The sequence below is a fragment of the Mytilus trossulus genome, chromosome 9, assembly GCF_036588685.1.
Source record: "Mytilus trossulus isolate FHL-02 chromosome 9, PNRI_Mtr1.1.1.hap1, whole genome shotgun sequence".
Classification (NCBI taxonomy): domain Eukaryota; kingdom Metazoa; phylum Mollusca; class Bivalvia; order Mytilida; family Mytilidae; genus Mytilus; species Mytilus trossulus.
The window spans coordinates 37,090,325-37,117,082 of record NC_086381.1 but is presented as its reverse complement, the minus strand read 5'-3'; the positions used below and the strand labels follow the sequence as shown (position 1 = coordinate 37,117,082).

At 31.8% G+C, this 26,758-nt stretch overlaps 1 protein-coding gene across 5 annotated transcripts; it reads left to right on the top strand.

The window, feature by feature from the left end:
• Nucleotides 1-14,644: 14,644 nt before the first annotated feature.
• LOC134683861 (uncharacterized RING finger protein T02C1.1-like) lies at nucleotides 14,645-26,506 on the top strand. 5 transcript variants are annotated; one of them, XM_063543166.1, is made up of 5 exons: nucleotides 14,645-14,681; nucleotides 15,028-15,224; nucleotides 20,484-20,573; nucleotides 22,582-22,629; nucleotides 25,186-25,940. In XM_063543166.1, exons 2-5 carry the CDS (start codon nucleotides 15,041-15,043, stop codon nucleotides 25,521-25,523), a joined length of 660 nt encoding a protein of 219 aa, XP_063399236.1. In that variant the 5' UTR covers nucleotides 14,645-14,681; nucleotides 15,028-15,040; the 3' UTR covers nucleotides 25,524-25,940. The 5 variants fall into 5 exon arrangements, 4 of the variants coding, with proteins under 4 accessions (XP_063399236.1, XP_063399237.1, XP_063399239.1 ...); XM_063543167.1 differs by lacking the exon at nucleotides 14,645-14,681 and adding an exon at nucleotides 25,949-26,506 and having other exon boundaries at nucleotides 14,688-15,224; nucleotides 25,186-25,419; XM_063543169.1 differs by lacking the exon at nucleotides 14,645-14,681 and adding an exon at nucleotides 21,667-21,698 and having other exon boundaries at nucleotides 14,688-15,224.
• The last annotated feature ends 252 nt before the right edge of the window (nucleotides 26,507-26,758 follow it).

Here is a 26,758-nt window from a genome sequence, read left to right as displayed (position 1 = left end):
AAGATATGAAGCCGACTTAACTGTATGAATGTATCCTTTATCTCTAGTTCGATGGGATAGATGCGTTCATCATAGTCACCAAATTTTGAATTATTTAGTGAAAGAACATAATCTATATAGCGGAAAGTAGAGTAAACGGATATTGCTAACTTCTTATCTTTCTTCCTAAGAAGTTCCTGTATGAAGTCAGCCTTATTATAATATAGAAACAAGTCGGAACGAAAAGGGGCACAATTTGTTCCCATTGGAATGCCGAGAGTCTGTTTAAAATCGCGTCTTTTAAGATCTTTGGATATTTTGGGGATCCATTATTGATTTACGCCACCTCTAGAATATGCAGTTTCACAATAACTTTGAAGCCCGGCTTTGATTGCTGATAAAATAGATGTTAATAATTCAGAAAAATTGAAGAGCAATTAGAAGACCGTGCAATATACCGTTGTTTGTAAGAACACTTATTTTATTAAGGTATTTTAACTTTTTCTTTAATTTATTTTTTTACATATATTTTTAGATTAGGATATTTTAACTTTTTCTTTAATTTATTTTTTTACATATATTTTTAGATTAGGATATTTTCATATTCTTTTCTGATTTTTGCATTTCTTGCAGAACCAGGTTATTGCAATTTACATTCTAAAGAAGAAGAAAAACAGTCTTTGAATTCCGTACTGCTGAGTTATATAGGTCAGTTCAAACGTGTGATGTCCTTTAATTTTAGTTCTTGTTTACCAATAAAACCAAAAGAAAACAGAAGTATACAAAACATTTTTAAACTAAAAACTGTATAATAAATCAATGATAAAAAAAATCTTATGAGTTTCCATAAGGCAGAGTTTCGATTAACCTCACTATATATTTTAGAAGCAAAGTTTGATGTTCCGAAAGGCTAGAAATCTATTTAATTTTGCATTAAAATGAGTAACTAAACTTTCAAAAATGGAAAATAAATAATTTATTGTCATTTGTTAAAAATAAACACTTCAAATTCAGATGTTTCTTAGGACACTACCCTATATATTCTACGTTGTTTCTCGAAATAAATTTAAATCAAGCACATGCGACAAAATATGCTATCACAATCGATCTTCATTTTTTTTTTATCTTGAAACAATCGTCAAATTAGTAATGCATTTTTAATTCCTGGTAAATGTTTGTTTAGACCAGAAGATGCTAGAGTTGGAAGAAATGAAAGACAACTTTGAAATAGCAGAAGCAACTTGTCAGAGTCTTAAACATCAAAATAGTAAGATAAATAGGTTAAAATCTTATCTGGGATTCAAAATCCATATCTTCTCAAATCTAAAAGACCCGCGTATAACATTTTATTAATCAGATGATGTGTATTCAATAACTTATCAAGACAAAAGACAAATAGGTGCATCAATGCTCTGACCGTGCAACACAGGAGTATTTTGAAAAGGAAATTAAGGTTGTTTTACCTGTCCTGGCGTAGCTTCAGTGTGTATATTCATGTAAGAAACACGATTGAGTCGATGTCACATTATACTAAACTTAAAGTAGATTAGCAATGTTTGAATAATTTTTTTCACGTCATAATTATGAAAATTTCACATGGGTTACTTCAAATTAGATATACATATATACTATCAGAATTTCTACAAACAAATTACAAAATCAATCTACAACGAAGTGAAATATATCTCTGTCTCCATAAATCTTACACAACAGCTATGGAGTTTATTCACCCAGTTTCAAATGTTGCATTGTTCTTAGGATTTTACTGCTGAAACTCCTAAAATTCAATTATATTTTTACATACCTTAATACTTAACCGCTCATTGTCATGTTGTACAAAATTAACATTTCTTGAAATTAGAACTTCAAATTTTATTTTGTTGATTTTGCACCTGAAGCAACCGTCAATTTTAAGAAAAGTAATTACCTGTTTTTATTTGCTTAAGAATGTTGTCATCTGCATGCTTAAATTGTTGAATAAAAGTTTTGCAAGGTATTTTTTATAAGAAACGTGCAGTGTTTGTAAAATTGCTTGTACAAATGTTTATAAAACAATTGTGTACATGATGGAACTTAAATTATATCCTTGTTTTATTCCGTTATTACAGCTGAAATATTTGGTCAAATGTTCATTACATTTAACAACTTCTAACATATATGTAGAAAGATGCTATCAATTTCATTAAATCATTCTTCTGAACCAAATTTTTCAAAAATACTTAATATGAAATCATGACTAACTCTATAAAACGCCTTCAGCCTTTTTATGCTTAGTCTGTTTCTGTGTGTGTTACATTTTTATGTTGTGTCGTTGTTTTCTTTTTTGTTTTATGCGTATCCCTCAGTTTAAGTTTGTTACCCCGATTTTGTTTTTTGTCCATGGATTTACTAGTTTTGAACAGCGGTATACTACTGTTGCCTTTATCTATCGGTTTAAAAGTATCAAATTTCGCTTCAACCCCCCAAGTTCGTCCCACCAGCAAGTTCGTCCACCATCATTGTTTTTCATTTATCGCGCATGCGGAAGACCCGTGACGTCACTTACCAGCTGACCAGCGTTCTATATATAGTAAAGAACAACGTGGAAAAGTGAAACCAAAACTTGAGATTGAAACAGGTTAATAATCATAAAAATAAAAAAATCTTTGTCAAAACCGCCATTTTTACTAATTACCTTTTCTATCTATCTTTATATGGATTTTTTAATAGTAAAACACAGGGGAAATCCCTTCTAAACTGAGTTGCCGATTTGTTTACATTTCAGTGATCAAGACTGATGACCTATAAAAGTATGTCAAGCCAAGCATACGTCAAAATCGTATCTTACAAATATGGAAATTTTAATGATCTTTTTGCACAGATTATGAAAAATTCGGGAAAAATGATGAATTATCGCTATAAAATGGCTTCTACTGCCGAATGTGAATTTTCCCACAGCATCATGGTTGCTAAAAAAAGCTAAGGCTTTGTTAATTCCAGACCAATATTTAAGGACCTAGCCACACTAAACTTGGACCTAGCAACCTATCTAATAAACCAGGACCTAGTCACAAGTCTCCAAAACCAGGACCTAGTCACATATACATTGATGATTCCATGGACTTCAGCGATACAGACGATGAAGACATTCCAGAAGTCGAATTATGCTGTGTGTGTAAACAGTTTACCCCCAATCAAATTAGACTTGGGGTTGGTGTTGAACTTACCAAATGGGTGCAGTGTGACAATTATAGGTGCAAGCACTGGACACATCTGAAAAATTGTACAGAATTGAGGGCTGTGAGGAGAAATACCAAGTTTTACTGCATGCATTGCAAGGACATGGAATAGACAATTTTGCCAATTTTTTTTGTTATTGTTACTTGTTGAAAATTTTATTGTTAATTATTTATTTTTGTTGATTTTTTTCAATAATTACCCTTTTAAATTAACTTTGAACAAAAAATGCGAAAATGCAATGTGTTTGGCCTAACCTGTGTGACGTAACAAGGTTGTACATCCGGTGGACGAACTTGAGGGGCGAAAGTAGAACAGGCATTGATTTCAAGTAAGTGTTCACTTTTGCAATTCCGTTATACTACGGTCTTCTGTTGATTCTTTTTCATGCCAAAGATTAGAATTTTATTGAATCTTTATTACTGCAAATTATCGGAAATATACGGGGAAACGTAGCTGAAAATGCACCGCGATATTCGTTAGGTGGACGAACTTTGGCGAGTGGAGGATATATTTCTTTTTTATGTTGTTCTTTTACACTTTTCCCAGGATAAAGACAGGGTTGGGATCCCGCCTACATGTGTAACCCGATCTCGTTTGTTGATGTTTGTTTTTCGTTCATTTTTTTTTTGGTACATAAATTAGGCCGTTAGTTTTCTCGTTTGAATTGTTTAACATATGTCATTTCTGGGCCCTTTATAGCTGACTATGCGGCATGTGCTTTGTTCATTGTTGAGGCCGACCGGATACATTCAGTTGTAAGTTATTGTGACATTTGGTCTCTTGTGGAGAGTTGTCTCATTGGCAATCATGCCACTTCTTTTTATATTAGAAATCACATCTTGTTTGTTTTGTCACATTTTTCGTATCATCATACGTATTTTACAGGTAAATTGAATCGAGAACTTATACGGGTCAACACTCGAAACAGATCTTCTCTAATCAAAACAGGTATGACGATATATACCTGTTATTTTATCATTCATCGGTAATTTTGTGTTTTACTTTTTGTTTTTGCTTTTATAGTTTTGGGGTTTGTAGAAAGAATGCGGTGTTAAGGAAAAAATATACAACAAGACGTTACTTTATTTGTTTAAATCAATTTAGTTGCATAATCCGTGTTAAAGTATAGATTGTCTTTAATGATACATTACATAGAAATCTGAATGTATGTATGCTATTTCTACATGTCTAGTGGCAACATAGTATGCTTCCACCGATATATCCCGTAGCTATTTAAGAATATTTAAGAAATAATACCCCTTTGTTATTTGTCAGTAATTACTGGACATCACAAAGGTTCCCGTAACAAATGGTCAATAATGTCAAAGTGATTGTTGTGTGCTGTCAATAGTTCAAGCAAAGCAAACTATCGGATCAACCGGCGCAGATATCTAAATAGCCATAATATCTAGCTTATAGTAACATTGGTCAGCATTACATTTGTCAATATCTTTTTACCGAGTGTAAGCTTGATAAAAATTAATCTAACCATGTTAAAGTAAGCATAGATCATTTCGATTCTAAATAGAAAATTAATAACTTTTGTACTTCGAGGCGGACCTAAAATACACGTTCGAAAAGGCAGCCATTGTTTTGATTTGATGAACAGAATACGGTATCAAAAAATCATCATTCAAACGTAAATAATATTAACATATATATGTAAACTTAAATTATAAATGAATCATTTTCCTTTTTTAGCGGGAAACACCAACACAAATGTCCATATTAATTATCTCCAGCGTGGTCAAAATAAAATGAAGTTGCAATTTCAATTATGACGTCAATCACGTGCAGTGCATGTCTGGATTTATTTGAACATGGCTTTGTTCCTAAAGTGAAAGAATAACGTCAAATTATAATTTGTAAGGTGACCAGTAGGAAGCACCTGCAGACATTATATAAGCTGTATTGCTTTTGAATAGAAACTATTATCTGTATTATTACATCTAAATCTACGTGTGTATTTATTATTGCCAGGTCAAATTAGTTCACAATCAATTGGTTAGCTGTTTAGATTACAAAACCATAATGCCTCAGAGTTGTGACAAATATTTTCTATAAGATTCCAAACTCCTGACTAAAGCGTGCCTGACGACAACTATAACAAGAACACGAATGTCGCACATCAATATGACTCATACATTTTCATCGAATTTTGGCGAAGAATTTCTTTATAGTACATGCATATTTTTCAATATTTCAGGGATCAGGTGGATGATTAGTTTCATTTCGAGAGAGGTCCTTCATTACATTTATTGAAGGTAAGTTAAATATTATTGAATGAGTATTCTTATTTTTTTTAAGATATAACGTTTATTTGTCATAATAGTTGTCACTGGCTCAGACGTACTCATAAATATAATTATTTTCTGTGACTGTATCTTACATTAATTTGTAGGATCCTTTACTAAAGATAATTGAGCTGATCTGTAACAATAACATCTTTATGCCTTATATATCATGTACTTTAGTACGACGCTAGATTAAAACTGACGAGTAATGGTAACACACGGCCACCGAGAGCTTTATTATTGTGAAGCCCAGGTGGTCGTGTGGTCTAGCGGAACGGCTACAGTGCAGGCGATTTGGTGTCACAATATCTCAGTAGCATGGGTTCGAATCCCGTCGAGGGAAAAACAAAAATAATTGCGAAAGCAAATTTACAGATCTAACATTGTTGGGTTGATGTTTAGACGAGATATATATATAAATATATATCTTCGAGTCTAAATTGAAAACTACGTTCAAACCTATGATTGCGTTAGATAAAAAAAAAACGCAATTTTTATACGTGTGTATGTAAAATAAATTTCGTTGTAGAAGGGTCTAAAAACAGCACAAACAACATTTTCCAAAAGACCAAAAAAGTGAAAAAGTATAATTAAACAAAACGCATTTGACTAACAGGTCGCACAACTGATGTTCTTTAACCCTGCGGACTGTCATTGGCGATTGCCAAATAAAATTGACCACAAGATGTAACAAAATGGAACTTAATATAAATTTGATACTTAAGTTAAGAGAAAAAAAATGTACTTGTGGCCACGATGTTATGCCACAAACATAAGGTGTCAATATTTTTTTACACCAGATCCGGATTTCGACAATAAATGTCTCTTCTGTGATGTTAGGGATCTAAATGGTATTTGGAAGGCCATATAAAAAGTACCTTCATTTTTAGATAGACTCTTGAATTTTAGGAGTCAATATAGGATGAACGGATCATATAAACTGGAGGAAAAATATGATACAAGCCCAAACGAAAAAATATAAACAAAATCAGTACGCCGAATCTATACATCAAGACCATCATGTATTATTGATGAAGTTGATACGGAATATTTATCAACAAGGTATTGGTACCTCCCGATGAACTTTTTTTGGAAAAAAAGGACGAGACGTTCTTTGACATATCCCTGAAATATCCACAACACAGGATACACTGACAATGACCTTTTCATTTATCAATATAAAGTTTTGGAGAATAAATCGTATGTGTAAATATTTGCCTGGTATGCATCGTAGGCGAGACTAAACATAAATATTTTGGCACTGCCTGCATTGACAAAGTTATGAAATTATTTTCCCTTTCAGATAGTGTAGCCCATAGACCGCTACAATCATCTTTACCTCGGTTTGCTTTTTATAGCTTGGTGTATGTTTATTTACTGAATCGTTTTCTGAAAAACCCGAGATCTGGAACATATAGTAGAGCGACACTTTCTGCGTGGAAGCAGACCATTCGAATTCATGACGTCGACTTTCTCATCTGCGGCATCATTTGTCGCGCATCTTATTTACACGTTCTCTCATGCCTGTATGCATTTTATATTAATAGCACTGACAGAAGAAACGAGGAGATTGATCTTAACGAAAGACTACCCAATGAATACAAAGTTATTATCCATTGGTCAAATATAGTATTAAATGTTGGAGCTGTAATATTATGTATCTTATGTTTTTCAGCGTTTTTAGTCTTATATTATTACTTATATTTTTATGCGTGTCTTTTTGTTTATTTTCTTCTTATGTTGCTTCTTACCTTTTACTTTTGATTTGTTTATGTTCAGTTGTCTTTCTTAAAACTCTGTTAATGTTCTTTCTTTTGTGCTAGAAAAAGTGTTGTGTTTTTGTTATTGAAAAATTCCAAATGGTAATCACAATAAAACTCTGTGATAATTTTCATGAATAATAGCATCTGAAGTTTTTTTTATAATTGATGGATAAAGGCAACAGTAGTATACCGCTGTTCCAAACTCATAAATCCATGGGAAAAAAACACATAATCGGGGTAACAAATTAAAACTGAGGGAAACGCATTTAATATAAGAGGAGAACAACGACACAACATTAAAATGTAACACACACAGAAACGGACTAAGCATTAGAAAAAATCCTATGAGAATAACAAATATAACATCAAAACCAAATACATAAATATTAATATATTGTTCAATTAGGTCACAACGTTAAATATCAATTATCATAAATGTTTATTGATTTTAGAGAAATAGAACTCGAAAAATAGATTGTGGAATATATTTTCCATGAAAACGTGATTTATTTCTTTTGTTTGTAGAGCCTTCGACTTCTGTCAGAATGCTGGACATAGGGATGGTGATCCGGCGGCGACGGCATTAACAAACTTCATAAATGCTTAATATTTTGTACGGAAGAAGGTCTAGATCCTTCAAACGTTGTAAATAGATGTCTTATGTTGTGAAGTTCTCGTCGGTCATATGTCCTTTGTCCTTGACCTCATGTTCATGGTTCAGTGACAACTCGATAAAAAGTAACGTTTTAGTATTCTTAATTTCTCTCTTATTCAGAAAAATAGAATAACCATACTTTGAATGAGCATACCTTCTACGGTCCTCATGCCCATTAGTCAGTTTTTACTTGACCTTGACGTCATGTCATGGATCAGTGAACATGTTTAAGCTTTTGTTGTCAAGTCAATTGTCAGATACTGTAAGAAATAGGTCTACTATTTTCCGTGTATGTATTGAGCGTGAGGTGTACATGTCCAACTGGCAGGTGTCATGTGACTTTAGCCTCATTTTATGTGCCAATGGTTTATATTAAGTTTTGAGTTTCGGTCTGTTATCTAATACTGTCTGTCTTGCAATTCATCTTACCATAAAGTATTTCATGTTCATAGTTCATTGGTCAATCTTATGTTTTCTTGTTCAAGTTTTATTCATATATTCTATATGCAAAAGGGCTGTGATAACTGTATTTAAAATTTATAATGATTGTAAGGTGTACATGTATGTCTGCTTGGGGTCATCTGACCTTGACATGATAATCATAGTTCACAGATTAATGTTACATTTTCCTGGTAAAAATCTCATAAACATGGTTGAGATCTAAAAAACATTTGTAACCCCGCGTCAATTTTGCGCCTGTCCCAAGTCAGGAGCCTCTGGCCTTTGTTAGTCTTATATTATTTACAATTTTAGTTTCTTGTGTACAATTTGGAGTTTAGTATGGCGTTCTTTATTACTGAACTAGTATAAATATTTGTTTATTGTCCAACTCAAGGACGCCTCTTGGTGCGAGAATTTCCCGCTGCATTGAAGACCTGTTGGTGACCTTCTGCTGTTGTCTGTTCAATGGTCGGGTTGTTGTCTCTTTGACACATTTCTCATTTCCATTCTTAATTTAAGTTGAATTATATGAAATAAAGATCATAAAACGTTTTGGCAGGCAATGCTGACCCACAGAAAGGCAGTTGTAATTGTATGAAATAAAGTTCATAAAACGTTTTGTCAGGCAATACTGAACCGAAACAGCCGAGGCATAGAGTTCTGTTACTAACTTAATTCTTTTTATTCAAAATCTCCTTATACGCATTTGACTTCAATCCTTGAATCACGGTTAGGACATTTCCATCCATGAACTGCAGCACAAGTCGTCTTTGTTTTTTCCTTCTTCTTAAACTAAGTGCTTTATAGTTACGAGTGCCTTAGACAATTAACTACATAGCCAACATTAATGAGACGGTTGAACAATAAAATTTTGTGCTTTGAACTTTTATTGGAACTAGGGTCCAGTTGTCTATCCAGTTGCTGATCGAAGTCGTATTTTGTAAATTTGTCTTTATGTTCCGGACCATATGAGTATTTGGACCATACGCGTATGGTCATGACCATATGGATATATACTCATTTGGTCCGACCGTACGCGTATGGTCGGGGTAATTAACACTCTGTTACAGTTTACTATTAATATTTCTAAACTCTTCATATGGTATGACCGTTCATCAAAAAGACGCTATCATATAGGTAGTTTCATTATTATATTATAATAAAAAGATAAGCTAAATAAAAATGAAAAGTTTCACCTAGTTAATTTTACTTACTTGTCAAAACTATAATAAACACATTATATACGTATGGGCATTACCGATGGCCATTACCGATGGCCAATACCACGAGTGAATGGCAATATTTCGACTTAAAAATAAATTCCAAAAATTCTGAACACCATTACACAATTAAGAAGTTACTGAAAAGTATAACAAGTTTATTTAAGTGGTTTGTGAATATGATGTATTGCAGTCATGTTAGGATATTTGAGATCTAGAACTTCTTTAAAAAAAAAGTAGTAGACATATCGGAATGGCCCAAGACCTCGGTGTCACTTTACGCTGAGCTACAAAAAGGCTAGCTTTTCACTGGCAAACAAAAGGTGTACACGAAAAGGATCGTGCACAACCAAGACTTGCAAATACAAAAAAAAAACTATGATACCGTATGAAAGTAAATATCACCTTAGCCTGCACGTAAGTATGTTATTAACGATGAAAACTAACTATGGCATCAATATTTAATTTTTTCGTAGTATTTGTATTATAAAAATATTACATTGTCATGTTACCATCAATTTGTTTTTTAAGACAAAGTTTTTGTATTATTGAAACTTTTAAAATGTCAAACAAAATATACCTATATGGTCCTAATACTCATATGGTCCGGCCCGTTAATAACCAAACGAGTATTATACTCATATGGTCTGACCATACGCGTACGGTCGGACCATACGCGTATGGTCGGACCAAATGAGTATACGCATATGGTCATTACCATACGCATAATGGTCCAAATACTCATATGGTCCGGAACATTCATATAACAGTCAAATTTTTGCTTGAAATGTTTTACATTGTCTTATCTGGGCCTTTTATTGCTGACTATATGCGGTATGGGCTTTGCTCATTGTTGAAGGCCGTACGTTCCTATAGTTGTTAATGTTTGTGTCATTTTGGTCTTTTGTGGATAGTTGTCTCATTGGCAATCATACCACATCTTCTTTTTTACATATAAAGTAGGTTAGTTAAGGATTTTTGTTGAACCACGTAAATAAACAGAAGTCATAGACCAAGCTACCACGATCTATGCAAAAACAATACACAGAGGACATACGTACAAGCAACCACACCTCTGCAAAAATTACAATATCGTCCATGTTACAGACAAGACAGGTAAATTGGTTCGTAATGAATAATCAAATGGTTGCGAGATAAGAGACATATCCTTTTGATATCAATAACAAAAAGCAAACAAGGTACACTTGCATTAATTAAAATGCTTACAATTATAGCGATAACTTGAAAATTATAAGCTCCAAACAAACCATGACGATATATACAATAGTAGCACGAGTTTTGTGACAAAGCATAAAACAATGAACACTACATAAAACATAATTGAAAAAGGAAATACACAGAGGTTATAAGTACAATCAACCAATTAAGCTCTCTGCACCGATTGGAATATCGTCCACCTAACCCAAACAAACAAGGCAAATTGGTTTGTAACACAATAAACTATAGCTTAGCTTTAAAACTTAAAGTATAACATCGTATATAAGTGTGTAAATAAACTCATCATAAATATCAGGATGAAAAAATTATATTTACCCAAGACGCGCGTTTTGTCTACAAATGACTCATCAGTGACATTCGAATCAAAAACTGTTTGAAAGGCCAAATAAAGTACGAAGTTAAAGAGTATTAAAGACCAAAAATTAATAAAAGTTTGGCCAAATGCATCTACGGTAATCTATTCCTGAGGTAGAAAAGCCTTGTTTTTTGCAAAAATTTGCTTACATTCACTAACAAAAAAAAACAAAAAAAAAGTGTCATTATAATATATGTGATCTACAATAAGGAGAGGAGATTCGTACTACCTGTAATTTCAATTCAAATAATATATTCTTTATACCGTGCATCATTTATGAAAAGAAAGAAAGTAAGATTGTTGAAGAGAAATTAGAAAGAGGAAAATAATCATTTATATTTAAAGCCCTTCTATTGATTGCTTGGGGGAAAGTTGCTATCACACTTTAAAGTTTTAAACATCAACTCTTAATTTCATACAACACATTCCTCACAACAATATAAAATATAATACACCTTTTCTCGTGTAATAATTACAATATGTTCATGAGAGAGAATTTTGCTTTCATAAAACAATAAAGAAGTGTATGAAAGATAAATCAAATTCATAACATACTTGTATATATGTAGCATTTACTTATTTTCATTATAAACTGAGGCAATCATTTACAAACTTACCAGATTATGTGTGCGACCAATGGGTAATGCTTGAAGTTTTACTGTGAATTAAAAGCCCCAGAAATGTGTATTGCTCATTTCCTTATTGATCAAAGTATATTTATATAGCCGAAAGGACACAACACTGGAGGAAGTAGAATGGTTAAAAAATGTAAGCCGTATTAAGCACAAATCACAGCAGAGTATCATAGAAACAAACTTTATTTTCACATACCAAAAATAGTTTATAAGTCTGAAACAAACCTATATAAACTTGATTTGTCGATGTCCCCGCTCAAAAGAAAAGTAGAAAGCCATATTTAGGAGTGGAAATTAACTACTTGATAGAGTTAAATGGCGACTATCCTTGTGGGTATTGCGCCGCTAGTGGAAATTTGAAAATTCAAGTCCGTATAAAATTCAAAATTCCTGTATGTTCGGCATTAATCAGTGAAACGGAACCAAACTTAAACTCCATCTGTAGCTTATAAAGGTAGACTTTGAAAACGTTTAGAAAATAATTTGTATAATTGTAATTTCGACAAATATTTCCAACGTCCAAATCAAGAAATGAGCGACACGACACCAACCGTAAAACTAATCTGTAACTCATCATAGCGCATTAACATACCAAATAACAGATCAATACTTGAAGCAGACTTGGGGTAAATTACATTGGAATGTAATTAATTAAAGTACACGTTGCATTGCAAAAATGATCAGTTACACATTACACAGATTTTGAAATGTAATTAATTAAATTACAATTACTTTACTAAAGTAATTAATTAAATTACACATTACATTTCATCATATTCTTCAACAATAATATACATGCATGTGTAAAATATTCATGTAAACATAGTTTAAGTGTTGCATTTGATAATCATTAGTTATTCTAATGTTTTGTCATTTAGTCTGAATCTCTTTGGTCTGAACACTTTGACAGCGATTTTAAAAAGTCTTTTGACAGGAACATATGTGGCAGATATTGCTTGATCAGAAGATCATCATATTGATAGGAAGGGAATTTGCTCCTATTAACTTGTCAATACATCAAGGGATATTTTGACATCTCAAGTGAAGTCATTTAAGTTAAACATAATTCAATAAAGAAATTATAAATAAATTTAAAAAAAAATGTTTTTACTTAAAAAATATTAAAAAGTGTGCTTGTCACAATATTAAAAATAATTTTTATTACAAACAATGTATATGATGTCTAAACATTAGCAATATTGCTAATTAGGTGAAAAACATATAATAGTGGCATTGCCCCTGGACATTTTAATCTGATAAGTTGCTATTTGTTTTTACAGCTGTTAATTTTTATTTCTATAATCCTTTTGTGTATATTAATTTGACAAAATGCTTGAGTGCAGTGATTTTAAATTCTAAATGAAGTATACCTTGTCAAAATGATGGTTTATTGAGAATAAAGATATATGGAAAGATTTTTCAAAGTGACACATTTTTTTCTTTTTGTTTTACAAGGTGATTAATTACTTATCAATCTATTTAGTTAAAAGATCTTTCTTAAAAACTGAACAACACAAATATTTGTTCCTCACTTTTTTTTAATTATAAGACTATTCAGAATAATTCTGTCATGTATGTAGGTCAAATAAATAATATAAAAACTTCAGAATGAAATACAGATTTTCATAAATTAAAAAAGTTTGTAATCTATCAATATTTGAAAAATAAATGTAATTTTACAATTTATATTATTAAACACAAAATCTTATCTTTAACACCAATAAAGTACATGTAATTCAAATGTAATTCAAAAGTAATTGAGCATTACATGCTTTTTTCAATGTAATTAATTAAATTACCATTACATGTAATTGAAAAAATGCTCAATTACACATTACATTCAATTACATGGAAAATTGTAATGCATTACACTTAATTACCATTACATTTTCAATTACCCCATCCCTGAGTGAAGGTGTTTAGAAAATATCTGTATAACTGTTTATTTCAGAATTGCGGAATGACGTAATAAACCCTATGGCCACGTTTACTGAGTGGCGTGGTCATAGCAATAGTACTCGTTTTACATTCAAATGTGGGTTGTATATTTACCAACGAAAATTGATATACCTCATATAATGAAATCACAGTATATTGGGCTTAAAAATGAAACAAATTACTTCATCTAAAAAATTCTTATGAACAAATATTGATTATATCTGAATGTTACAATTGTTTTTGAACACATCTGTCAACGATGGAAAATCTCAAACACATATCTACTGCTTGAATGACATATTAAATAAAATAATGTTTGTAATTAGGCTGTTTAAAATGATATATATTTATTTTTATCTAAATGTCCTCATTTACTAGAGTAAATAAATAACATTGTTAATGATAAATAAACAAAATTATTGTTCAATTGATGGCAATTTACTATTAAGTCAAAATTGCATCTGCGATTTTAAGTGTATATGATTTGACCTTTGGTTTGAGTTCTCTATATATCATTATCTTATCCACTCTTAGCTCTTAGTATTTTCAGACGTTCCCTATAATAAACCACCTGTTGTTCCTCATGTTGTTCTACTGATGAATCATTAGTACTCTGATCTCAAAACGAACACTTAAACCAACATAATACATGCATTTTTTTTTGTGATTTTACTTTATACTTGCATTTTCTATATTTCCATTTATAGAGACGGCCTGAACCCAAACATTTGAAATCAAAGGATGTTTATAAAGGTAAAAACTTTAGGAGATATATGAAAAAAGGGACTTCAACAAATTGTTTCAAACCTGTACAAAGTTAAACCAGAAATGCACATTTGAAAGATTCATAACGTTTTTCCATAAATAAATTGACATATCTATTTTTAGATTCAAGATATTGATTTTCTCACACCAGGAAGATAAAAAAAGATCTATAAATAAGGTGAGATTATATTTTAATGTTTTATCTCTTGAACATGCATCCATTTTGCAGTGCGAGATAGATGGTATGCAGCCACGAACTGTCAGTATGCATGGTATAGGGATGTTAAATCCGAAAGTAAATTAACAAAAATGCAGACAGCCAATCTGTGGGTCGATTCTACCTGATGAACCTTTAAAAATACATTTGTCCAGCACAGACGAAACACAGCCTGTGTTGTCCGAACTCTGTATAGACTGTTGATTGTAACTAGTAACGCATTTTTGTTTTCTGTTTTTAAAGTCAATTTGAAATATTATATTATGGAATTTTCTTATTTCATGCACCCATTTAAATAATCGAAAAGATCAAAAGTCACAATGACAACATGCTCCATTTGCCTTGAACACCTAGAAAAACCCATGTGCTGTATTCCTTGTGGACATCTTTACTGCAATCGATGTATCAGTGCCTGGAGAAATAGACACAACGATCGATGTCCAGAGTGCAGGGAACCATTTTCAGAAATACAGTCTATACGCTTAGACACTGAATCTATCAGAGGTTAGTTATCAAAGTTAAACGGTTTTCAATGTGATTCGTGTTGTTTAGTCCTAACTATTTATCTAATAGTTTGTGGGCCGTTGTTTGTCTCAAGTCAATTTTCTTTTTTTATCAAAGTGTTGTTTTTCTTTTTTAATTGTTTCTTTTGTCCTTTACTTCCTATTGTCTGTTTTTGACATTAGGATAATTCACAGTGCACTTTTGATTTAAAGCTTTTTAGTAGATTTAATCAATATAATATTATTGTGGACATAGGGAGGTTTTATTTCTGATTATTTTAATTTCCATTGTCATATTAGTTTTATTCTTTCTTGTCAAATAGTCCCTCAAACATATCCATGCTACTTTTGATTGCATGGCTATATATCCCGGTGACCTAAGTCGGAATTATGAAATTTTAAATCGTCAAAAATGGTACACGGCTTTATCATATATAATTTGATTCTGAAATATGTGTACTTTGAGATTCTTCTAGTCGTCAATAATAAATATGGTGCAGTTTTTTCAGAAATCCTGATAAAAGGTCACATGTCGTTTTCATGGAAAAACAAAATTGAATATCTAACTCCAATTCAAATACCCTTTTTACAGTAGAATGATTGAAAACTTGAAAAAAATTTCCTCCTTGCTCAATTTTTCATCAAAAAAGTGGAAACCCATCATTAAATGAGATTTCCGAACACACGTATGCGACTTTACAAAAAGGGGGGGGCAGTTTTCAGTTTTAAATGATGTAGTTTTTTCAAGTAATATGAACAAAATTCGTCAAAAGTTAACAACGTTTATAGAAAACTGAGGACAAATATGTATTTATTAATATAACCACCTATCATACCTCAATGATAGTGAGAACTTATGTTTTAGCCATATATGTTGAATTCGGTACATGCAAAACAGACAACAAAAACATACTTATAATTGAGTTTTGCAATGTCATGACGATTTCTATGAAATACATTTGAATTAATAGGAATACAAATCATTTACAGATAAACTACGTCCACTTGTATGTTTGTCCATCTGATGAGTTAAGCCTTTTTCAATTGATTTTTATAGTTCGTTCTTATGTTGTATTGTTCTACCACTGTCCCAGGTTAGGGGAGGGTTGGGATCCCGCTAACATGTTTAATCCCGCCACATTATTTATGTATGTGCCTGTCCCAAGTCAGGAGCCTGTAATTTAGTGGTTGTCGTTTGTATATGTGTTACATATTTGGTTTTTTTTTTCTTTCATTTTTTTTTACATAAATAAGGCCGTTATTTTTATCGGTTGAAAGTTTTACATTATCTTATCGGGGCCTTTTATAGCTGACTATGTGGTATGGGCTTTGCTCATTATTAAAGGTCGTTCGGTGACCTATAGTTGTTAATGTCTGTGTCATTTTGATCTTTTGTGGATAGTTGTCTCATTGGTAATCATACCACATCTTCTTTTTTATATTAATAACTTTAAACGATATGTTTTTTGATAGAACATCCTGTTATTCGTTTGAAAATGAAGAAAGTTTCGATTATTCAATCCCAAACTAAGTGACCCAAGATAATACTTTTTCTTCTATGCAGGATAGTTTAACTAAGCACTAAATATACGTAACTTTAACCAGTAATTCATACCTCAAATAACTTTTGGAATGTGGGAACGTTAATCAATGGCCAGACCAGGCCTAGAATACATATGTTCGTAAGTTAGTGGAATGTTTACAATGTAGCAAATCTCGAATGTCAGTATTAGTCCATATTGTTTAACGAACACGATAACATTTTTAAACCACGAATCCTATAATAATATTGCGGATATGAATGTTAAAATTCTGACATTTATCGTGATGTGCATTTCGATAGAGAGGTAGTCAAATGTGTGTGTACCACATATAGTGAGCTTTTATCCAGTATCATTGGACATCAATATCAAAACATTTTGTCATTGAAAAATACACTTTGGCAATATCAATCTATAAATAAGGGACATAAAACAACTGAAACATCAGTGCACCGCTAGGACAAATTTCAAAAGAACCCTGTATTAAAAGAAACGGCTTGTCCTGCTACTTACAACTCTTAACAAAAGTCAACAAAAAATATCGTTAACCGACAGTTTACACTAGCGATGATCACATGACTGCAAGTTTCCGATTGTCATGGTCGTTATGACATACAGACTGGTCTGTAAACTATTAGTAAATGATTTTAAATTTGAACTAGGATAAACATTTACATCGCACTGCTGATGGTAAAAAACTTTCTTCTGTGAATGTCCACGTAATTCCGATTACAGTTTGACTCCAAGTAAAGGTTTATAGTGGCTGTTGGTCAAATTAACATGAAACAGCCTTTCTGTGAATGTTCTATTTTAGAGACTGATTCTTTTTTACAATAGATGCAAGCATCGGAAAGAGAGATAACAGAGAGACATTAAAAGTCGAAAAAAAACTGAAAACGCCATGGCAAATTTGAGGAAAACAATCACAGAAAAACAATAGTACACATATCACAACCATAGATTGCCTTTACTTCGATTTCATGACTTGAGTCGGCTGTTTTTATTTTATCTGTATGTCTCAATGAAACATTAAAGTCAACAGTATTTTACTGATGTTTATGTTTTTAAACAAAAGCTTGGGGAATTCCAAAATTTCAAAAAGAGATTAGCTCGATTTTGTCAACACCATTTAACCCATGAAGGGCGAATCAAATGTATCAATATGTTACAAACAAGACAGGCCCTGAATGGAACACAAATTAATTGCAAATTTTTAGATCAGATCTGATACTTAGCATTTAAAAATCTTAAACCGCAAAAAGATGTTGCCAGTGAGTTGGGTCACGACAGAGCTTAACGATTACATATTCATGATACGAAAACTTATTTTGTGTCTATTTTAGTCGCCAGTTCTTATTCATAATTAAGTACATGTCACCAAAATTTCACGTTTGACACTCAGCTGTTACCATTGAAACACGATCTGCTAAACCTTCCAAGGGCACACGATATTACCCCTGGTTTTTCTAAAGTTTCGTGTAAATCTTTGACGGTCTATGTAGAGTTTTGTAGAATTTTGTTGTAATTTACGTCGTTCTTCGCTTTTATCATGCCGTTTTGATATTATCGTCGACTAATAAGTTCGAATATTCCTTTTAAATCTGCGGCTTGTTTTAAAGTAGTCAGGGGTACACCCTTGTTCATGAAGTCTGTATTGACTCACCACGCAGAAGCGTAGAGTATCATTTGATATATGTGCAATTTATACGATGGCGCAGAGGAGAATAGTACATTGTGACATGGGGAAATTGACAATTGGAAAGTTAAAATCGCCCTACAAAATTTTGTCACAGATTTTTGTTTATAGTCTTTGTAGTCGTCAATCTGTCTCAAAATCAAAGAAAAGATAAAGATATGAAGCAAACATTATTGATTCTGTAGTATCCTTTGTAACAAGTTAACTGGGAAATACAAGTTTATACTGACTGATGTGCTGGTAAAAGAGAGACATGAAATCTATAATATATCCGAATTTGAGATCAAATAACTTAGCAAAATGCTTTTCTTGAGGTCTATGACAATGTTCCTATATTTTCTCCCATTAATGTGTATTGTAGTCCTACAATGAAATGTTGTCATTTTAATGTTATATGTAACATTGTCATTAAAGCGGGAGGTTTTGCATGCCACAAAACCAGGTTCAACCCACCATATTATTTTCTTAAAATACCCTGTACCAATCAGAAAAAATGGCCATTGTTATATATATAAATCGTTTCTGTGTGTGTTACATTTGTTGTAGTGTTTCTGTTCTCTTATATTTGCTACGTTTACCTCAGTTTGTAACCCGGATTTTGGTTTTTTTCTATCGATTTATGAATTTCGAACAGCGGTATACAACTGTTGCCTTTATTTATTCTGCATTTCAAATTTCAAAAGTGCAGAATGAAAAATACTACTATGTCATGAGACTTATGCTTCATTCGTATCCACTGTAATCATAAACAATTTTCAAGAGAAAAGCATGAATCATAGATGTGAATGTATGAATGAACTAAATTCCCAATCATCCGTGCAATTTCGGAAAATTTCATCATTACACCAATCACATGACTGTGTAAAAATACATCGATTCACTGTAACTGGTAAAAAGTATCAATTATTCCACTTCCGCATTTAAGAAAATAACACTATTTAAAGAAATCAACTAATTTTGCTTCCTCGAAATGTTAAAGCCAAGTTTTATCGGACTTTCTAGTTTTGTTATCTTTTTGGGATTTTGTTGGATCCCTATTTCTTAAATAACCAACCTAAAAACTAATTTTTCCTCTAGTATAAATAAAATCATATAACATAACCTTAAAAAAGAATAACGGAAACCCAAATATTTCGACGAACAATAAAACATCAACAAAAACAAGAAATATCAAGTCCAAAATACACCAGGAAAACTATGTATTCAGCCCAATCATGGACGGGACACAATTATCGGGAATTGTTTTACAGTTAATGATTGAATAGCAGAGATTTTTTAAAGTTTTATAAAATATCGTTTGAAACAATCTTACCTTAGAAAAACATGTGTACATGGAAAGAAAAAAAATCAGTTTTATTACTTTATTGAAGATACGATATAATCCATTCATCAGCGCTTTTTTGCTTGATGTTGGTATTAGGTAAAACACAAAATGTCCCTGTTAATATTAGTTTTCACCTTCATTATTTGCCATCAAAAGGCTTTTAGTATTATCTTTTTCGCCTCATGAATAGAGCATTATGTCTGATGTTTGAATAAAACAAACAAGAAAGATATGTGAGTGCAGCTTTTGAATAAAAAGCCAAACTGCATGCCTCTAATGATTTGTATTTGAGGTCAAATTTGCTGAATAAAAGATTAAATCAAAAAAAACTGCACCATACGACTTTTTGACGACCAATCTTAAATTAAAGGAAAATCATTTTTCTGTGACTGTGCCAATTTTCAGCCGTATACCATGAAGTGTAATTGAACTCTTTTAATCATCGACTTTTCGCTATTTCGTCACCATACTAATATAATTGGGTTTTTTTTTAATTCTATTCAGGCCTGATAAAATTTAATGCTCAAATTTAATGTGATTTGCAATATTAGGCAGATGTCATGTGATTACCAGTTATACTTGTGTTTAAAAGCCTCGAATAATAAATTTCATATCTAGAAACAATGTATTGTTTCACATATCTACTGAAAATAATTCTTTGATTATAGTGCCTGATTCTGTGATATTTATATTTTATAGAACTGTTTGATGAAAGGACCAGACTAAACGATTCTGTTAATGAACTAACAAAAACTATCGAAAATTTACGGCAGAATCCATCAAATGAAGGTTAGTGAATGAAGATATTCAAATAATGTTTCGTAGTCTAATACTTAACCGAAAGAATGTGACTGTATGCCACTTATTTCGTATGAGAACCTTTTATCATTTAGCTACATTATAACACAGAGTTTGTTTGTAGTTTTTATCAGTGTTAACACAGGGTAGCACAGTATTTTATAAGATTTTACTGTCGTTTACCTTTAAAAAAACATCTATGTTAATGCCTGTAAACTAAAACCAACATGCATAAGGGTATTTACACCGTCGATCCTTTCACAAAGTGGAAGCGGTGAAATGCATTGCTTGTTTTGCTTATTATGAAACGAATTTTAGTTTTGGACATCAAGCAGTTCACAAAAACTTAGCACTGATCACAGCCCAATTTAGAACGTCATGGTGACTTTTCAATGATATATACATCCGATTTATTGCCCTTTTACTGATAGCGACTAAGCAAATTTTCGTAGTGTAGGCTTCAGAATGGAATAACCTGTAGTTGTATTTTGAAAACTTTAACTCTTCAACTTCATACTTTATGGGAGCTTTCAACGTCACTGACGAGACTGGTGTGGTAATTTGTAGACGAAACGCACGACTTGCGTACAAAATTGTAATCTTGGTTTCTAAGATGAAATTGTGAAACTCGGCCAAAGATCTTTTTTTGTTATACCTTGAAATGAATATATAAAAGATGATTGACTTATAACTCACGATTACTAAACATACCTTGTGATAAAAACATGACATGAGGTCAAGGACAACAGAAATATTTAACATGATGGTAAATACATATTATTGGTTATATACGATATAGATTTTTTATGCTTTATAACCATCTGAAGAAAAATGTATTACTCGCAACCGGATAAGCATTCTATCGGCCTTTCGCTTTATTTGAGAACAGTCATACCTGAATATATAAAATAATCGATTATTTCTTGGAAAAAGGTACGCAAATCTTGCACGAAAATACAAACGCAACCTATAGGCCCTGGTAATTATTACCATGTTTCACTTTCTTTTAATGTTTTTAACATGACTTTATTTGTAAACTCTAGTAATTTTTATAATCATAGACGTTCACATCTCTTTAAACCAGGCAATCACCGCTTACATTCTGAAGAAGAAGAGGTACATACTTTGAATGCAGTATTGTTGCGTGATATAGGAAAGTTCAAACTTGTGTGATGTCAATCAAATTTATTTATTTTATGCCAATTTAACGAAAGATACATAAAAACATACAAAACACAACATATGCAAACTAAAATAAATGAGAATGGAAATGGGGAATGCGTTTAACAGACATTTTCATCCGACCAAAAGAACAAAAAACAGCCCAAGGACACTAAGAACTGTATTGTAAAGCAACTCTTTAATCGAACTTTGTTTGATTTTAAAAAGCATGAACATTGTTTTTTTTATTTAACTTGAATGTGTAAATTAAATTGAGATAAGCTTACATCAAACAAGATGAATGATTTTGATGTTTAGATATATGATTCTTATGAAAAAAACATCAGTTGGGTATTTCATATTCCGATAGACATAATTTGTTAAAAGGTGTTGAGTAGAAATATATCTTTTTCAGAATTTCTTCAAACACATATCGTAAGATGTCAGCTACGGTTCACGACAACTGAGTACAATAAATAAATTTGCGCATCATACTATGTCAATATTCTGAGGAAAACTGCATAATAAGATTGATTTATCATGCCTGCATGCTCAGGCCATTTTAAATTATTTAAGTTTGTAATTCAAACTTTCGTGAACGAACATTGGATAGCGTGATTTTTAGTTGATTTTTGTCAAGAAATGAATATTACAAATGCAATTATCTGTATTGAGAAGAAGACGTAGTTTAATTATATTTTCACAAACCCTTTGTATTCGTGAGTGAGAAATAGTTTTATATCCCAGAAACTCCTATGAATTGTGTTTTATTTGACATATGTTTATGTTCACCTAACTTCATATCATCATAATTATGTAACAATTGTATTGAATCTAGAACTTAAAAGAGCCATCAATCGGAAAAGATCTACTCCAACAGCGAAAGGTATGAAGAAATATATAATCTGATCAAATTATCAGCAAAATAATTATACATAACAGTTTACATTTTTGTACCATTACATAAGGTAGCAATAAACAGTTAGGAAAAAATACTAAAATTTGCCCTTATGAATTTTACCATCCCCTTTTCATTGCTGTCTTGCAATATCAAGCTTACTGTTTGTGTAATATATGGGCATATGTATGTAATCAGAATCTTCCATAGATTTTATTTCCAGTATATAAAATGGTAAAATATAATTTCTTTTTGGTGTATCCATGGCAACAATCTGCATTTATTTGTTATAAAATATTGCAAAAAGGGGGGGGGGGGAAAGATGTCACATATTTCCCCAAAATTTGACTAAAAGTCGAATTTCAATCGCTTGAAGTAATACTTTTTCTGAAACTGTGTATTTCTGAAACTGTGTACATATATCATTCAGCAAATCCAATGAAAATCATATGTCTTTCGTCTCATTTTTTTGTAAAATTGCGTCAAAAACTTCGTGTAGAAAAAGAGTGTTTGTAAACAGTACATTAATTTCTGGACCGATGGCCGGTCTAGCTATGAAAATACGGATTGTCAAACAGAAAACAGCCCATAAAACATGTAAAAAATAATCTTGATGCTCTTATAAACCATCTTAGAAGGCTATGTTAGCACTCATCTGTCTAAAAATGAATTTTATTACACAGTAACTTTCCTATTTGAAAAATCCACAGGGGCCATAATGCGAAACTAAACTCCTAACTGTGTATTGCTACCTAAGCTTGCTATAATGCTTTGTGTTTAATTGTTTCTGGTTTTATAGAACAATAAGGTTGTTGAAATTAAACTAACAAGAAAGTTTTAACATTATCATACCTTATTGTGAAACGCAAGAGGCATAAATTTGTTACGTGACTTAACAACATGCACACGCTGCAATATCTCGCCTGATTTTCATGAACTGATCATGATAACATTTAGGAAGAAAGATAAGAAGTTAGCAATATCCTTTAACTCTACTTTCCGCTATATAGATGACGTTCTATCACTAAACAATTCAAAATTTGGTGACTATGTGGATCGCATCTATCCCATCGAATTGGAGATAAAGGATACTACAGATACAGTTAAGTCGGCTTCATATCTTTACTTACATCTAGAAATTGACAATGAGGGTCGGTTGAAGACAAAACTTTAAGACAAAAAAAAATGATTTCAGCTTTCCAATTGTGAACTTTCCATTTCTAAGTAGCAACATTCCAGCAGCACCTGCATACGGGGTATATATCTCCCAATTGATACGATATTCCCGTCTTTGCATTTCCTATCATGATTTTCTTGATAGAGGGTCACTGCTCACAAGGAAGCTATTAAACTAAGAGTTCCAAATGGTGAAGTTGAAATCATCCCTTCGTAAATTTTACGGACGCCATCACGAGTTGGTTGACCGTTATGGAATAACCGTTTCACAAATGATATCGGATATGTTCCTTACGTCGTAACTAGAATCCCCTTCCCTTTCATGAATTTGACCTACCGAATTAGATTTTTACCGGATCTGTAATCACATAAGCAACACGACGGGTGCCGCATGTGGAGCAGGATCTGCTTACTCTTCCGCAGCACCTGAGATCACCCCTAGTTTTTGGTGGGGTTCGTGTTGTTTATTCTTTAGTTTTCTATGTTGTGTCATGTGTACTATTGTTTTTCTGTTTGTCTTATTTCATTTTTAGCCATGGCGTTGTCAGTTTGATTTAGATTTACGAGTTTGACTGTCCCTTTGGTATCTTTCGTCCCTCTTTTATGTTAAATGGGTACAGAAATGCATAGCATTACATGTAATTAATAGTATCAATATATTTATTAAATTAAGATATTAGTAAAGGTCGGATAAGCAATGTCAGACAAACATGTACGATTTCAAACATACCATACATCACATATTGTTAACCTATTGTTATATAGTATTTGTTAAACGGTGTAAACCTATGCAGACCTAACCAAGAAAATTTAACATTGATTGATAAACTATTAAAATGAGGTGTAGATCAGATAAACCCTGCCAGACAGATTGGCAATTTACAACTTTTCCACCTACCAAATATCGTGTAGCTATCGCTTATAGTAATTGATAAACGATCCCAAGGCTCTCATATCCCATCTATAGTTATTTATTATTCATAATAAGTAAGAAGTGTAATCGACAAAAAAGCTATAGTTGTTTAAGCAGTCTCTGAATTATGAAAATAAGGTCAAGGTCTATGGATATTTGACGGACGAAAACTTCGTAAAACAATGCACATGCTTCTTCTTCTGCCTGATAACGGCCACAATCAACGACCTGATTATTATGCCATGATTTAGGTTCGCATACATGTATGAAGGGTATTAAGAATCTAGATTTTCTGAACCTGAAAAATAATGCTTAATACAAATAATTCAAGCTGCTGCTACGTCTGCCAGTTTGTAATTAGTAGTTTGTTCCAGGCGAGACAAAACAGCCATAATTTACATAACGATTGTTTACATGGCTTGCATTTACATAATATTGACATTGATTATTTCCAGATAATAGTGTTGTCCGTTTTGCTACAATCATCTTTCTGATCTTCGCATCGGTTTGCTTCTTATATCTTGGTGTATGTATATTTGCTGAATGGTTTTCTGAAAAACCCGAGATGCTAGACGATATAGTAGTGCGACACTTAGAGTTCTTGAGCGGAAGTAGTACTTACATAACGTCAACGTTTTTATCAGCCGCAACATATGTCGATTATTTTTATGGCACGTATACTCAAACAGGTATAAACTATATAATGAATTGTACTAATAGCATTGCTGAGAAGGCAATCACATATTTCAGCGTAGATGTACAACATTTTGATTACAAACTTACTGTATATTAGGCATGTCAAGTAGTTAATGCTGTTCTTTTCATATTATATTTGTTAATTTTTTTTGCTGTGTTTTCCTTTTTAGTTTTATTTATGTTAATTTGTTTAATTTTTAACTATGCTGTAATGATATTTGTCTATTGTTTCCTTTTGATCTGTTTATATTCATTGATTTTTCTCAAAAGCTTGTTAAGTTTCTTTCTTTTACGCTAATGTATTTGAAGAATTTCAAGTGGTTAGCATAATAACAATCTAAGATTATTTCCATTATTAATCATTGTAACCGAAAACAATTATAATTGGTTTACTATATTGTGTAAATATGTCACAACCGTTAGAAGTTTTTATAAATTAATATAAAAGAAGTCGTTGAACTAAATTGTTTTTAAATATTTCTTTTCATGTAGATAATAAGGGAACTATCATTTGATTTTTAGGAGAGCTGGGATGAAATCTGAAGAAAAAAAGGCAGAATGAGCAAGTTTGAAATAAAATAGCAGAATGACAATTAATGTAACAATGCCAGGATAAACTACTTATAAAAGCTCTCCAAAAAAACAAATGGTACCTCCCTAGGTTAACAAAACTTTAGGATTTTTTGTCAAATTATATATTTTAATCTAATTTCTTTGATGAATCTAAAAATCACAAGTTCAGTGTACAGTTAACTTTGCATGCCGTGTTTTGATTTTAGAATTATATCAGAATTAAGTCCGATGATTCGAGAAATCAAACAATATGACCAACAAAACTATGAATAAACGTGGATGCTAATACAGTCCTTATGCTAATATTGAATATATATTATAGTGTAATAGTGATTACATATACTTAAAAGCTTCCTTATGACTGAACTACTTTTGACTCCATCAAAACACTGGATGTGATAAAAAAATAACTGCTTTTTGATCCGTTGTCAGTCCAACATGCGAGTACCTGGCAAATTCTTATCATAATTATCATTATTAAAACGCTATATTAAATTAAATTGACTGTTAAACAATAAAATTTATAAATGTACATGGTAAAATGAAAAGATCATAAAACTGTACAAATAAAAAATTAGTTTTATTTTGAATTCAATAATATTTGGTAAAATTTCAAGCAATAACTTTAGTAACTATGAAAAAAGGCATATCTGAATAAATGAGTTTTCATGGTTTTCTAAAAAACATTCACAGAATGAACTTTTTCGTAGTTCTCTTGACAAATCATTCTACCGAGCGGCTGCTGCTTTATCTAATACG

What these genes read in the sequence shown, in the direction of transcription:
- LOC134683861 (XM_063543166.1), top strand. Translation starts at nt 15,041, where the DNA reads ATGACAACATGCTCCATTTGCCTTGAACACCTAGAAAAACCCATGTGC. An exon ending in AGACACTGAATCTATCAGAG is followed by an intron (nt 15,225 to 20,483) that starts GTTAGTTATCAA and finishes TATATTTTATAG; the next exon opens with AACTGTTTGATGAAAGGACC. An exon ending in ATCTACTCCAACAGCGAAAG is followed by an intron (nt 22,630 to 25,185) that starts GTATGAAGAAAT and finishes GATTATTTCCAG; the next exon opens with ATAATAGTGTTGTCCGTTTT.